General features: G+C 52.3%; 1 protein-coding gene across 5 annotated transcripts in view; it reads right to left on the bottom strand.

The window, feature by feature from the left end:
* Positions 1 to 14404, bottom strand: part of TBL1X (transducin beta like 1 X-linked) — a 250083-nt gene that overhangs the window by 19346 nt on the left and 216333 nt on the right. For all 5 annotated transcript variants that reach the window (XM_052662903.1, XM_052662906.1, XM_052662905.1 and 2 more), the window contains 5 exons: positions 10349 to 10613; positions 6776 to 6908; positions 4725 to 4866; positions 2238 to 2301; positions 2006 to 2103 (listed from right to left, as the gene is read on the bottom strand). In XM_052662903.1, coding sequence (XP_052518863.1) covers positions 2006 to 2103; positions 2238 to 2301; positions 4725 to 4866; positions 6776 to 6908; positions 10349 to 10613 — 702 coding nt within the window. The remainder of the gene's footprint in view (positions 1 to 2005; positions 2104 to 2237; positions 2302 to 4724; positions 4867 to 6775; positions 6909 to 10348; positions 10614 to 14404) is intronic.

Genomic DNA, 14404 nt, shown 5'->3' with positions numbered 1-14404 from the left:
ACTCAGCCACGCCTATCTGGTTATTATACTCCTCCGGACAATGGCAGCCGTAACTGATATGCAGGAAACTACCAATTTTGGTGGGAGTCCCATTTTTATCCTCAAACTTAAAAACCTATCATTAAAAAAAAAAACTTTTCTTTTTAAATGAAGAGATTTTTGGTTGCACAGGACGTGAGATCCCAGCCATGCATCAAACATGTGTCCCTCTGCACTAGAAAGCGCAGAGTCTTAACCACTGGACCCAGCAGGGAAGTCCCAAACTTGAGAAACTATTAAAAAACAAACACAGAAACAATGCATATATAAAACTCTGTTTTGGAGCAATTTTCCAAGTGAAAAGCTGCAGAAATGGTTATTTCTGAAAATTCCCCTGACTGTCACTCTGTGAAGTAGGGGCATTACACAGGCTAGAGAAACTGGGTTCCACTGGGGTCTGGCATTGATGTATTGCTGCACATATTAAGGAGGAAAAAAAAAAAAAAAAAGATCTCCACCCCAGAAGACAAAGGAAGTCACGAATGCTTCAGAACACATTATAGTATTGGGGAGACACGGGGGGGAGAAGCCAGAGGCAGCTCGATGCAAAACATTTGGAATTAATTCTCAACTGCAGTTTTCAGCTAAACTGGAAACTTGACGCCTCCCTGTCAATGACATTTTAATCAAGATCTTCCTTTAGGAAAAACTGGTTCTACTTTGTATCAACAGCGTTAACTTTTCCTGGCGAAATACTGACAGCACTGAGTGCATTTGAAAACCTTCAGGCCAGCTCCAGCGCGAAGTCGCTTCAGTCGTGTCTGACTCTCTGTGACCCCATGGACTGTAGCCCACCAGGCTCCTCTGTCCATAGGATTCTCCAGGCAAGAACACTGGAGTGGGTTGCCATGCCTTCCTCCAGGGGATCTTCCCGATCCAGGGAACGAACCCGCATCTTGTAAGTCTCCTGCACTGGCAGGCGGGTTCTTTACCGTTTGCGCCACCTGGGAAGCTCTAGACCAATTAACATTTTTATCCCCCGCTCCACAGTGTGGTTTATAGGATTTTAGTTCCCTGACCGGGTACTGAACCTGGGCCCTGAGCAGAGAAAGTGCCACATCCTAACCACTGGACTGCCAGGGAAGTCCCAGCGATTTTTTGTTTGATGGAGATCAATCTTGAGTGTTCACTGGAAGGACTGATGTTGAGGCTGAGACTCCAATCCTTTGGCCACCTGATGCAAACAGCTGACTCGTTTGAAAAGACCCTGATGCTGGGAAAGATTGAAGGCGGGAGGAGAAGGGGATGGTAGAGGATGAGGAGGCTGGATGGCATCACCGACTCAACGGACATGAGTTTGAGTAAACGCTGGGAGTTGGTGATGGACAGGGAGGCCTGGCGTGCTGCAGTCCATGGGGTCACAAAGAGTCGGACAAGACTGACTGAACTGAACTGAACTTTTTACTCTTAACTGAGCCAGTCACAAGTCTGGCATGGCAGAGAATATATAAACACTTTCACAATTCTGACACAACTTCACACACTACATCAGTTGTCATAACAACTTATCAGTTCAGTTCAGTCGCTCAGTCATGCCTGACTAGTTTGCGACCCCATGGACCTCACAACTTACTCTGTGTTACCTTAAGCATACACTGAGTAAAAGTAAACATGACTTACCCAAAGGCTTTTATGGATCAGAAATACAGGTTAGCCACTCTGGGTTAAGCACGCACTGAGGGCCAAAGCCAGGATCCCTAACTTAAATTTCCTCCCTGAGATTATATCATTTTCAAGAACACTGTTATTATTCCCGCCATAGTTGATTCATCACGGTAGACAGTCTCTCACTCAGACACTTCTAGAATTCCAGAAGATCAAAACCACAGAAGCTCACAAAACCTCCAAACAAGGCCCCTTTGATTTCTTAAGGGGGAGGCAGAATTTCCAGAATTCAAAGAAACGGTGACGTTTCCCGAGAGATTAAACATAGATAAACAGTAACGTATCTCACGCAAACACTCACTTTGTCTACTCCAGCACTCAAAATGTAATTGCCCTTCTTGTTCCACTTCAAGGCGAAGATTGGGCCTTTATGTTGGCCTAAGGTGCTGGCCAGGTTACCTGGTACGTTACAAACAAAGAGAGAAAGCAGGGTGATTTCTGAGACACGCTCGGTCTGTACCCCAGATGATGACAACTGAAAGCACCCCTCCTCCAAACCCTAATGCGAGGGAGGCGGGGTCAGGAGGACTTACCATCCTCTGTCCATATTCTTGCAAAACCATCATAGGAACCCGTAGCCAACAGTGTCCCGTCACTCTGTGGGCCAGAAACACACACCAACACAAACTGTTTATTAGAGCTTGCACGCGGGACCTTCATTCTCCGAGCAGGGGTCGAACTCATGGCCCCTGCAATAGAGGTGCAGACTCCTGACCTCTGGGCTACCAGGGAAGTCCCAGGCTTCCCTCCCCCCAAATCATCACAAGGCCAGGGGGCGAGGAAAACACACCACACTCCGTCACCACTGACGACATCAACAAAAGGCACTGTATGAAAAGCTACTGTGTGGCTTTCGGAGACCTTGGCGAGCTTTGAGAAACAGCTGCAGATACTTGGACGAGAGAAGCATTTGTGATGAAATGACAGGACGTACAGGGATATGATAAACTGTTGGTGGGAATGCAAACTAGGACAGCCACTATGGAGAACAGTGTGGAGATTCCTTAAAAAAAACTGGAAATAGAGCTGCCATACAACCCAGCAATCCCACTGCTGGGCATACACACCGAGGAAACCAGAAGTGAAAGAGACACGTGTACCTGAATGATCATCACAGCACTGTTTACAATAGCCAGGACGTGGAAGCAACCTAGATGTCCATCAGCAGACGAATGGGTAAGAAAGCAGCTGTACATATACACAATGGAATATTACCCAGCCATTAAAAAGAATGCGTTTGAATCAGTTCTAATGAGGTGGATGAACCTGGAGCCTATTATACAGGTTACAAATAAGAAAAGGAGTACGTCAAGGTTGTATATTGTCACCCTGCTTATTTAACTTCTATGCAGAGTACATCATGAGAAATGCTGGGCTGGAGGAAGCACAAGCTGGAATCAAGATTGCTGGGAGAAATATCAATAACCTCAGATATGCAGATGACACCACCCTTATGGCAGAAAGTGAAGAGGAACTAAAGAGCCTCGTGATGAAAGTGAAAGAGGAGAGTGAAAACGTTGGCTTAAAGCTCAACATTCAGAAAACTAAGATCATGGCATCCGGTCCCATCACTTCATGGCAAACAGATGGGGAAACAGTGGCTGACTTTATTTTTCTGGGCTCCAAAAATCACTGCAGATGGTGACTGTAGCCATGAAATTAAAAGACGCTTACTCCTTGGAAGGAAAGTTATGACCAACCTAGACAGCATATTGAAAAGCAGAGACATTACTTTGCCAACAAAGGTCCGTCTAGTCAAGGCTATGGTTTTTCAGTGGTCATGTATGGATGTGAGAGTTGGACTGTGAAGAAGGCTGAGCACAGAAGAATTGATGCCTTTGAACGGTGGTGTTGGAGAAGACTCTTGAGAGTCCCTTGGACTGCAAGGAGATCCAACCAGTCCATCCTAAAGGAGATCAGTCCTGGGTGTTCATTGGAAGGAATGATTTTGAACCTGAAACTCCAACACTTTGGTCACCTGATGCGGAGAGCTGACTCATTTGAAAAGACCCTGATGCTGGGAAAGATTGAGGGCAGGACGAGAAGGGGATGACAGAGGATGAGATGGTTGGATGGCATCACTGACTCAATGGACATGGGTATGGGTGGACTCTAGGAGCTGGTGATGGACAGGGAGGCCTGGCGTGCTGTGATTCATGGGGTTGCAAAGAGTCAGACATGACTGAGCAACTGAACTGATACAGAGTGAAGTCAGAAAGGAAAACACCAATACAGTATACTAACACATATATATGGAATTTACAAAGATGGTAACGATGACCCTGTATGCGAGACAGCAAAACAGACACAGATGTACAGAACAGACTTTTGGACTCTGTGGGAGAAGGCGAGGGTGGGACGATCTGAGAGAATAGCACTGAAACATGCATATTATCATATGTGAAACAGATCGCCAGTCCAGGTTCCATGCATGAGACAGGGTGCTCGGGGCTGGTGCACTGGGATGACCTTGAGGGATGGGATGGGGAGGGAGGTGGGAGGGGGGTTCAGGATGGGGAACACGTGTATACCCATGGCAGATTCATGTCAAGTATGGCAAAAACCACCACAATACTGTAAAGCAATTAACCCTCCGATTAAAATAAATTAGTAAAATAAAATAATATCGAAAACAGAAAAAAATAAACTGTACAGTCCAAAAAAAAAAAAAAAAAAAAAGAACATGATAAACAGAAAGTGAAAAGACGCTGGAGAGCTGTGTGTGCGCCCAGGCACAGATGCTGGGGGTTGGGTGGGAAGTCAGCATCTTCCTGGGCACACCTCACAGGGTACCCCCACGTAACAGGCTCCCCGATAAAGCCGCCAGACTCCTCCTGCCGACGTGCAGCTTACTGAACACCATCCGGTTGGTGGTCGGCCCAGACCCCTGGCTGGGCTGACCCACAATCCCGTGCCCTTCCTGGGGTGCGCCCCATCTCCATCCAATGCCACAAGCCCTTGCCGAGGCCAGAGGGACCGCACAGGTGTCCCTTATGGCGTCCGGGAGGGAGGCGGCTTACGTTCCAGTCCAGCGAGGTGACGTCTTTGTTACTGGGGACGTCGTGGCCCCCCTCCCGGATACAGTGCCTCAGCACCAGCTGCGTGGAGCCCCCGTTGCTGTTTTCATTCAGGTTCCATATCCTGGCGGTCGAGTCTCCGGACCTGTGCAAGGAACACAGCCGGGCTTCAAGCTCCCGGGCCCACAGCAAGTGACACCCACCACTGCTTGTCACCTGGCTGGGTCTCCATCTTTTTAATCTTGCTCCAAAAAACAAAAAATCACCGTGGTTTTCTCTTTCCACTCTTAGGTGCCCTTAATCATTTTAAATGTCTGCGCATAGCTTTCCACACGGTTGAGAAAAGAGTTGAATAAGGACTTTTGCACAGGCTTAGACACCCCAAGGGTTCCCCCTCGCTCAAAGCCCTGCTCTGTACACTGAGAAGATTGCAAACACGACGTAGGAAGGTAGTGTCTGTCCCAGGAGGAAGGACTTGGACACCCAGACCCCGGGCACCTATGTATACATACCCCCCAACCTATGTATACTCAGACATCCTATGTATACTCAGACACCTGGACCCTGGCGCCCCCTAACCTGACCCTGGAAGACTCAGAACACCCAGACATGGGCACCCCCCAACCTGACCCTGGAGGACTCAGACACCTGGTCACTGGGCACCCCTGGCCTGACCCTGAGAAAACCCCGAAACTGACCCTGGAGGACTCGGACACTTGAACCCCAGACACCCCTTGCCTGACCCTGGAGGACTCGGACACCTGGACCCCAGGAAAACCCCCAATCTGACCCTGGAGGACTTGGACACCTGGTCACTGGGCACCCCCTGCCTGACCCTGGAGGACTCGGACAGCTGGACCCCAGGCACCATCCAACCTGACCCTGGAGGACTCGGACACCTGGACTCCATGAAAACTCCCAACCTGACCCTGGAGGACTCGGACACCTGGTCACTCGGCACCCCTGGCCTGACTCTGGAGGACTCAGACACCTGAACCCCAGGCACCCCTGGCCTGACCCTGGAGGACTCGGACACCTGGACCCCGGGCACCCCCTGCCTGACCCTGGAGGACTCGGACACCTGAACCCCAGGCACCCCTGGCCTGACCCTGGAGGACTCGGACACCTCGACCCTGGGCACCCCCCAACCTGACCCTGGAGGACTCGGACACCTGGACCCCATGCAAACTCCCAACCCGACCCTGGAGGACTCGGACACCTGGACCGCATGAAAACTCCCAACCTGACCCTGGAGGACTCAGACACCTGGACCCCGGGCACCGCTGGCCTGACCCTGGAGGATTCGAACACCTGGACTACAGGCATCCCCTGCCTGACCCTAGAGGACTCGGACACCTGGAACCTGGGCACCCCCCACCTGACCCTAGAGGACTCGGACACTTGGACCCTGGGGACCCTCCATCCTGAGCCTGGAGGACACGGACCCCTGGACACCCCACCTGACACTGGCGGATTCGGACACCTGGACCCCGGGCACCCCCAGCCTGACCCTGGAGGACTTGGACACCTGGACCCTGGGAAAACCCCCAAACTGACCCTGGAGGACTGGGACACCTGGACCCCGGGAACCCCCCAACCTGACTCTGAAGGACTGGGACACCTGGACCCCAGGAACCCCCAACCTGACTCTGAAGGACTGGGACACCTGGACCCCGGGAAAACCCCCAAACTGACCCTGGAGGACTCAGACACCTGGACCCTGGGGACCCTCCATCCTGACCCTGGAGGACATGGACACCTGGATCCCGGCAACCCCACCTGACACTGGAGGATTAGGACACCTGGACCCTGGGCACCCCCGGCCTGACCCTGGAGGACTTGGACACCTGGACCCCGGGCACTGCTGGCCTGAGCCTGGAGCATTTGAACACCTGGACTCGAGGCATCCCCTGCCTGACCCTGGCGGACTCGGACACCTGGACCCTAGGCACCCCCCAACCTGACTCTGAAAGACCTGGAACCTGGGCACCCCCCACCTGACCCTAGAGGACTCGGACACCGGGACTCCGGGCACCCCCGACCTAACCCCTTACCCCGAAGCCAAGAGGTCACTGACAGGGTTCCAGGCACAAATGAACACCTCGGACTCGTGGCCCCGAAGGACGGTGGCTTTGCTGGGCGGGATCTCCACATCTCCGTCGATTTCCATTGGTTTTGAATGATTATCTGTTGGGGGGAACAGGACAGGAGACGTGTCACGGAAGAAACCCATCCATCCTCAGGGCATGTAAGCTTTACAGGCAACTTTCTCCGCTGCACTGCCAGGCCCCTGGTGACGATTATAACCAGATTACGGCTTCTGTGAAGCCACACCTCTTCACAGTCTCCAAATTTGATAGGAGAATTAAAAACTGGTGTTTATTCTTTGTAACTAGGGCCAGGCTCATAGTTAATAACAATGGGAACAAGACTGGACACAAACAGGAGACAGCTGTCTCTTGAGCAGAATTTGAAGGTTCCTTCTCTCTCTTTTATTTCTACAGTAAAAAGAAGTATATTTTGTTACATTTTCCTAAGAAGTCAATGAGGAGAATGGGAGACAGAGGATGAGACAGTTGGATGGCATCACTGACTCAGTGGACGTGAGTCTGAGCAAACTCTGGGAAATGGTGACGGACAGGGAAGACTGGCGTGCTAGCCCACGAGGCCTCAAAGAGTCAGATACCACTGAATGAACAACAACGACAAAAGCGAAATTAGGAGTTTCTGAATACCAAAGGCTATCTCACTCTTTGTTATATGCCTAGAACTTAAGTCGAGTTGTTGCTGTTTAGCGCTAAGTCACGTCCGCCTCTTTGGGACCCGGCTTCTCTGTCCACAGGGATTCTCCAGGCAAAAATACTGGAGTGGGTTGCCATTTTCTCCTCCAGGGGATCTTCCCGACCCAGGGATCGAACCCGCATCTCTTAATGTCTCCTGCACTGGCAGAAAAGACCTTTACTGGTGAACAACTTAGCAACTGAACAAGTCAGCTGCAGACACTGCTGCTAGAATGCAAGTTACAATTCAAATGACAGTGGGGATAATTAGGATACATATAAAGTTTTCTCAGCAAAAGTTCCTTCTGTTGAGGGGACAAGTGATTTTATAAGACATCTTCCTGAGGTGTTAGCTCCTAACCTACGAAGCTCCCACATGGACACGACATCCTTCTTCCAGAAGGCTCACCACCCACAACCCCTCAGCCTGCAAACAACCTCATGGTCTTGGGACTCAGATGCTATTTTCTTACTGGAGCCAAGTGTGTTCCGGGCTTTTGAAGCCATGCAGACACACCCCAGATGACCCCACGGGGACTCAAGGTTGTGAAAGAGTCGGGGGCGACAATCATGGTCGACGCTACACAGAAGAGACTCATCCTGGATCGTGCTGTAGCGTTAAGTCACTCAGCCATGCCTGACTCCTTGCGACCCCCTGGACTGTAGCCCACCAGGCTCCTCTGTCCATGGGATTTCCTCAGGCGGGAATACTGGAGTGGGTTGCCATTTCCTCCTGCAGGGGATCTTCCTGACCCAGGGATCAAACCTGGGTCTCCTGCACCGTGGATCCATTTTTTCCCCTTCTATGCGGCACAAGAAAGAAGGTTCTTGAAGGTCAGAATGAAGTCTAAATTCAGACGCTGTAAGTCTGGCTGAAGCTGCCTTTTAACAAGAGCAGGTCGGACGGAGTAGAAGTTGGAAAACTGGACATTGCATGCGTGTGCGTGTGTTTAGGTGGGGAGGTTGGTGGCCAGCCCTCAAGTGGAAAGTAACCCCACTGCCAAGGCCCCCTCAAACGAAGGAGGAACTGGGAGCTTCCAGCACACCTTGAGGTCTCCATGTGGCTACGCTACCTTGGCATCTTAGATTGAAAGACATGGTGGAGTTTAAAAGTTCGCAAGATTTCTGTCACAGTCGTAGGACGTAGATTTCTCAAGCCTCACCAATTACGCTTCCTTTCTGGGGTGGAAGGTGAAGAAAACAGGGACGTTCACCCCCTGGGCTGTAGCTGAAGCAAATGAGGACGTTCACTTTCTTCCTGTTTCACTCTCAGCACCTTGACGGAGAGACCCCATGGGGCAGGGCAAGCCCACGAATGACGTGAGGGCACAAGCCACGTTATCTTTTCGTCTCCTTTCCTGGCGCCCCCATCCTTGCGAACCTTGTGAACAATGATTACGGGGCCTGCTGATGGGAGGTCATTTGATTCGATGCATGGCAACCTGGCCCTCCTCTCTGCCCAGTGGTTGAGCCGTGTCCCAACTCTAGTGCGGAGAGGCCTCGACCCGAAGATGACAATCTTCCCCCTCGGGAGAGCGCAGCACCTTGGAGGGAAGGGGCATTCAAAATAGGGAAGAACACACACTCACTGGCAGAGACTTACATGCACGTACACACATGCACACTCTGAAGCTGTCCTTGAAGCCGTCTCTGAATCTGTAAGCAGGAGGTTCTCTGGCTTTCCCTGGTGGCTCGGACGGTAAAGAATCCACCTACCAATGCAGGAGACGCAGGTCCGATCCCTGGGTCGGGAAGATCCCCCGGAGAAGGGAATGGCTACCCACATTCCAATGTTCTTGCCTGGATCATGAAATGGACAGAGAAGCCTGGCGGGCTACAGTTCATGAGGTTGCAAGGGGCTGGATATTATTGACCAACTAAGAACTCTCTAATTGGAGGCTCTCTGCCTCATTTCGCACACACTTTTGGGCATTAGCTAACAGGAACCCTGATGCAACGAACCGCATAAGCCAGCATTCGCTATGCGGGCCTGGTGACCTCTCAGTGACCACGGGTTCTGAGTGTCATGTCAGAATCCGTCCACAGGGCAGGACAGTGCAGGGAGCCTCCAGAGACGAGACCCTCCTGAGCCGGGCGGTGTTCACACGGCAACACGACTACCTTTACACCAAGTGAGCTGTCAGAGCAGCAGAATCCCTACAGCTGAGGACGTGCAGGTATTAGAAAGTCACGTCACTGGTACCACGTATAAAACTAGACAGCCAGCGGGAGTGTGCTGCGGCGTCCCACGTGGCGCTCGTGGTAAAGAACCCGCCGGCCCATGCAAGAGATGCGGGTTCTACCCCTGGCTTGGGAAGAGCCCCTGGGCAGAGGAAACGGTGACCCGCTCCAGCATTGTTGCCTGGAGAAGCCCGTGGACAGACGAGCCGAGACAGTCCACGGGGGTTGCGAAAGAGGCAGACGCGACGGAAACGACCTCGTGCACACTCCTGCACAGGGATATGCTGCTGTGATGCAGGGCGCTCTGTACACAACCTAGAGGGATGAGATGGGCTGGGAGGAAGCTTCAAGAGGTAGGGGACACGTGTATCATGGGTATACCTATGGCTGATTCATGCTGATGGATGGCAGGGGACCTATGAATACCTATGCAGATGCTGGTGTTGATGGATGGCAGAAACCAACACGGTTCTGCACATTAATTATTCTCCACGTAAACAAACAAAACCACGTCTAAGGATTTCAATGGGAAAATTGGAGCAAGAAGGCCTCCTGGGTGCAGAGTAAGCAAACGCTAGCCAAGGCCTGCAGGGCGCCGACCGGAGGACCCAGCCGGACTCGGAGGACACCAGAGAAGCCGGCCAGGAGTGGGCACCCCGCACTCACTGATGGCGTGTGCTCCGTTCTCCTCCCCATTGACCGTGGCCTCGCCGTTCTTTGGTGGGTTCTGCTGGGAAACGGCCGCGGGGGCTGCCGTCGTGGCCGCTGCTGCCGCTGCGGCTGCTGCCGCTGCGGCTGCTGCGGCCGCGGCCGCCTGCTGCTGGGCCAGCTTCTCCCGGAACGCCTGCTGCCGCGTCTGCACCACGTCTGGCATCACCGCGTCGATCAGGGACAGGGACTCGATGGGGCGGCCATCAAACACCGTGCCGTCCTGTGGACAGAGCCCCGGGGAGCGGGGTGGGTCAGCTCTGGCTGGGCGTCTCCTGGGTTGGAAACGCAGCTGCCTGGGGGAGGCGTGGGGGGCTGCCCGGGATTGGAACTGGGAAGGGGTGGCCTATGGACGCTGAGGCCCAACACTGGGTCAATAGCAACGTGAACCCAGGCATGAGGGGGCCACCCCGAGCCTCCTACTTCCCGTCACAACTGGAGGGCTGCAGTGGTCTCAATGGAAGGGGGCGATCCTGCTCCTCAGGGCGGGGGGGCATCCGGGAAAATCTGGAGGTGTGTCTGGTGATCACAACTGCAGGGTGGGAGGGGGGATGGGTGCAGCTGGCATGCAGCGGGGAGGGACCAGAGATGCTGCCGAACATCCTGCAGTGCACAGGATGCCCCCCCGCCTCCACCCCCAGAGAGGAACGGTGTGGTCCTCAACAGTGGAGAGCGGCGTGAGAGACCCCGCCCTTGCCGGACCCTCTGACAAGTCTCCGGCTCAAGCTGCAAAGTCCTGCCTCCACCCCCCGCAGCAAATCAGGCTCTGACTCAGAGCGTATCTTTCCATCCGACATTATCAAACGCACGTACTGCCACGTGAAGTGACTTCCGGGGACTCAGGATGCAAGATGCACCCATGATACAGCTAGCGACGGCACCGCTGAGGTACCACGCCTGTTTCCTTAGCTTCCTCTGAGTCCCCCAGTGTCCATCGAGGATGAAAAAATAAAAAATCTCTCCCTACCTGCTGAGAAAACACAGGAGAGAGTAACCGAGTCGTTTCCTGAGAAGGTGCTCTGATTATTAGAGTCACACGAAACTCCGGGCCTCTCGCTGTGTCTGCTGGATGTTCAGACAGGTTTTTGACTGTTTTTTCCTCATAAATCAGGAAGAACTGAAGGACGTATATATCAACTACACAGTAGTCGAATGAAACAGCACCCCAGCTGACTACTGGATACTACACAGTATTTGAAAATTAGAGAACAATGTAGAACCTGGAGAAAAGAAGTCACCCTCATCCCCTGATTCTGCCCATGGAGTGGCCAGTGTTGACCGGCTGGCCAGCCGCCTTCTACGTCACCTTCCTTCTTTGCATATTCATGCCCCAGACGGATGAGGATTCTGCAAAAGGTAGTAACTGTGCAGGAGTAATAAAACGCTTCCGTGCCTAAACTCTAAACGCACACCGTCTCACTTGTAACAACTGGAAAGCTAAGTGACAAACAAGACGACCTTTCCGTCTCCTCTAGGCAATGTTGCATTTTGAACTGACAAGGGAGAGCAGGTACGGAAATGAAAGACATGGAAACTGGGTGTATGTGAGGCTATGTGTGTGTGTGTGTGTGTGAAAATGAAAGTCACTCAGTCGTGTCTGACTTTCGCAACCCCTTCTCCAGGCCAAAATGCTGGAGTGGGTAGCTGTTCCCTTCTCCAAGGGATCTTCCCAAGCCCATAATTGAACCCAGGTCCCCTGCGTTGCAGGTGGATGCTTTACCAGCTGAGCCACCAGGGAAGCCCGAGGATTCTTGAGTGGGTAACCTATCCCTTCTCCAGTGGATCGTTCTGACCCAGGAATCAAACCTAGGTCTCCTGCATTGCAGGCGGATTCTTTAGCAGCTGAAAATTCTTTGCCTTTACAAGGGAAGCCTGTATGTGTGTATGTGTGCCTGTGTGTGTGTGTATGTGTGTATGTGTGCCTGTGTGTGTGTGTGTGTGGGTATGTGTGCCTGTGTGGGTGTGTGTGTGGGTATGTGTGCCTGTGTGGGTGTGTGTGTCCGTATATGTCTCTGTTACATGTGTGTGCACTTGTGTGCATCTGTGTGTGTGCAGGGAAATCCAATCACAGCCTTGCACAATCTGAGAGCTGGGGTCCTGTATTCCTTTTCCCACACGTATCTTGTGGGAAAAAAAGAGAGAGGCTTAGATGGGATCATGTTGCCAGCAGAAGATCCCGGGCACCCCGATGTAAGAAAAGGAAAGAGGAGACTGCCTGCCGTCAGGCAGGAAAGCCTACAGTGTCGGCAGACAGCTGGGTGTTCTCTGAGATGCGGGGTTTTGGAAAACGAGAGAGGAACACACAAGAGAGAACGTGAGATACGCTACGTCTGTGATTGTAAAAGCTGAAGGGAAAGTGGAGGCAAATGCGATAAAGACAAGACAGGCCTGCAAGGATGAGAAAGGGGAAGAGCAGGCGGAGCCAAGTGTGAAAGGGTTCAGGGAGACGGGCTCGAGGGTGGGGTGACCGTGGGAGCGGACTTCTGGCGGTAAAGGGGCAGGGGCGTGTGGCCGCTGAATGGTGTCAGCCGTGCTGGACGCGTCGCAGCAGGAAACGGGGACTTGGGGCACGGCGCTGTGCTGGATGGAGCGGGGCTGTCGCTAAACGGAGGCAGGACGGGGGCGAAAGGGAGCTAAGTGCAGTTACAATCAGAGGGTCTCAGACTGAGACTCCAGCAAGACCCGGATGTCACAGGAGGCCCCAGGATCCTCACAGGACAGTCCCCAGACAGCAGCAAAGCAGGTGGGAAGGGGAGCTGTCTTGACCCCTCACCCTTTATCTTTAAAAGGGTTCAGTTCAATTCAGTTGCTCAGTCGTGTCTGGCTCTTTGCGACCCAGCATCAGGATCTTTTCCAAAGAGTCAATTCTTCGCATCAGGTGGCCAAAGTACTGTAGTTTCAACTTCAGCATCAGTCCTTCCAATGAACACCCAGGACTGATTTCCTTCAGGATGGACTGGCTGGATCTCCCCTGCAGCCCAAGGGACTCTCAAGAGTTTTCTCCAGCACCACAGCTTAAAAGTATCAATTCTTTGGCACTCAGCTTTCCTTATGGTCCAACTCTCACATCCATATATGACTACTGGAAAAAAACCATAGCTTTGACTAGAGGGACCTTTGTCGGCAAACTAATGTCTCTGCTTTTTAACATGCTCTCTAGATTGGTCGCAGATTTTCTTTCAAGAAGCAAGCATCTTTTAATTTCATGACTGCAGTCACCATCTGCAGTGATTTTGGAGCCCCCCAAAATAAAGTCTCTCACTGTTTCCATTGTTTCCCCATCTATTTGCCATGAGGTGATGGGACCAGATGTCATGATTTTAGTTTTCGGAATGTTGACTTTTAAAAAAGGTTACAATAACTCATTTAAAAACCGCTATAAAATCGGCCCCGATACGCACGTGCCCTCATCTATAAAGAGGGAGGGTATTTAAGCAAATCGGGAGCGACTTAAATGTACACGTCTGGTCCCAACCTCCCGGAGGCAGCTGTGCAGTGAGCCCTCTATCAAAGCCATCGCTTGACATAACCCCCTTGAACTCAACAGTACTCATCTCTCTCCTTCAATTTTCTGGGAGTGCCCTTGCTCAGGTTCACATAAAACACAGACTCTAGGCGAAATGACTCACACGGTCCCTCTTGCACTGAACTGCTGAGAGACCTCCAGGAGGAAGGGTGATTTCTGTGCCCGTGGCTGGCCCATGCCCGTCGTGAGGCACGGCTGAGTCTTGAACGAGGTGGGTCTGACCTCCCAGGGTCCACTACACGCGGATGTGTTTCAGCACGCTCACCACTGTGTTTGCCCTCCGTGGCGGGCGGAATCCGCAGATACAGAAGGGCTGGCTGTGGGACCTGAGCACCCCCTGTGGATTTTGGTACCCACGGCAGGTCTTGGAACAAATCCCAGGAGGATTCCGAGAGACGACTGTATAAATCAGCATCCTTTTCAACGCATCATGATGATCCCTTCATGGTGAACGGTGTCAGACTCTTGATCTCCAAAGAAGAAGATTT

The sequence above is a fragment of the Budorcas taxicolor genome, chromosome X (genome assembly GCF_023091745.1).
Source record: "Budorcas taxicolor isolate Tak-1 chromosome X, Takin1.1, whole genome shotgun sequence".
Lineage (NCBI taxonomy): Eukaryota > Metazoa > Chordata > Mammalia > Artiodactyla > Bovidae > Budorcas > Budorcas taxicolor.
This window is presented reverse-complemented; position numbering and strand designations above follow the sequence as displayed.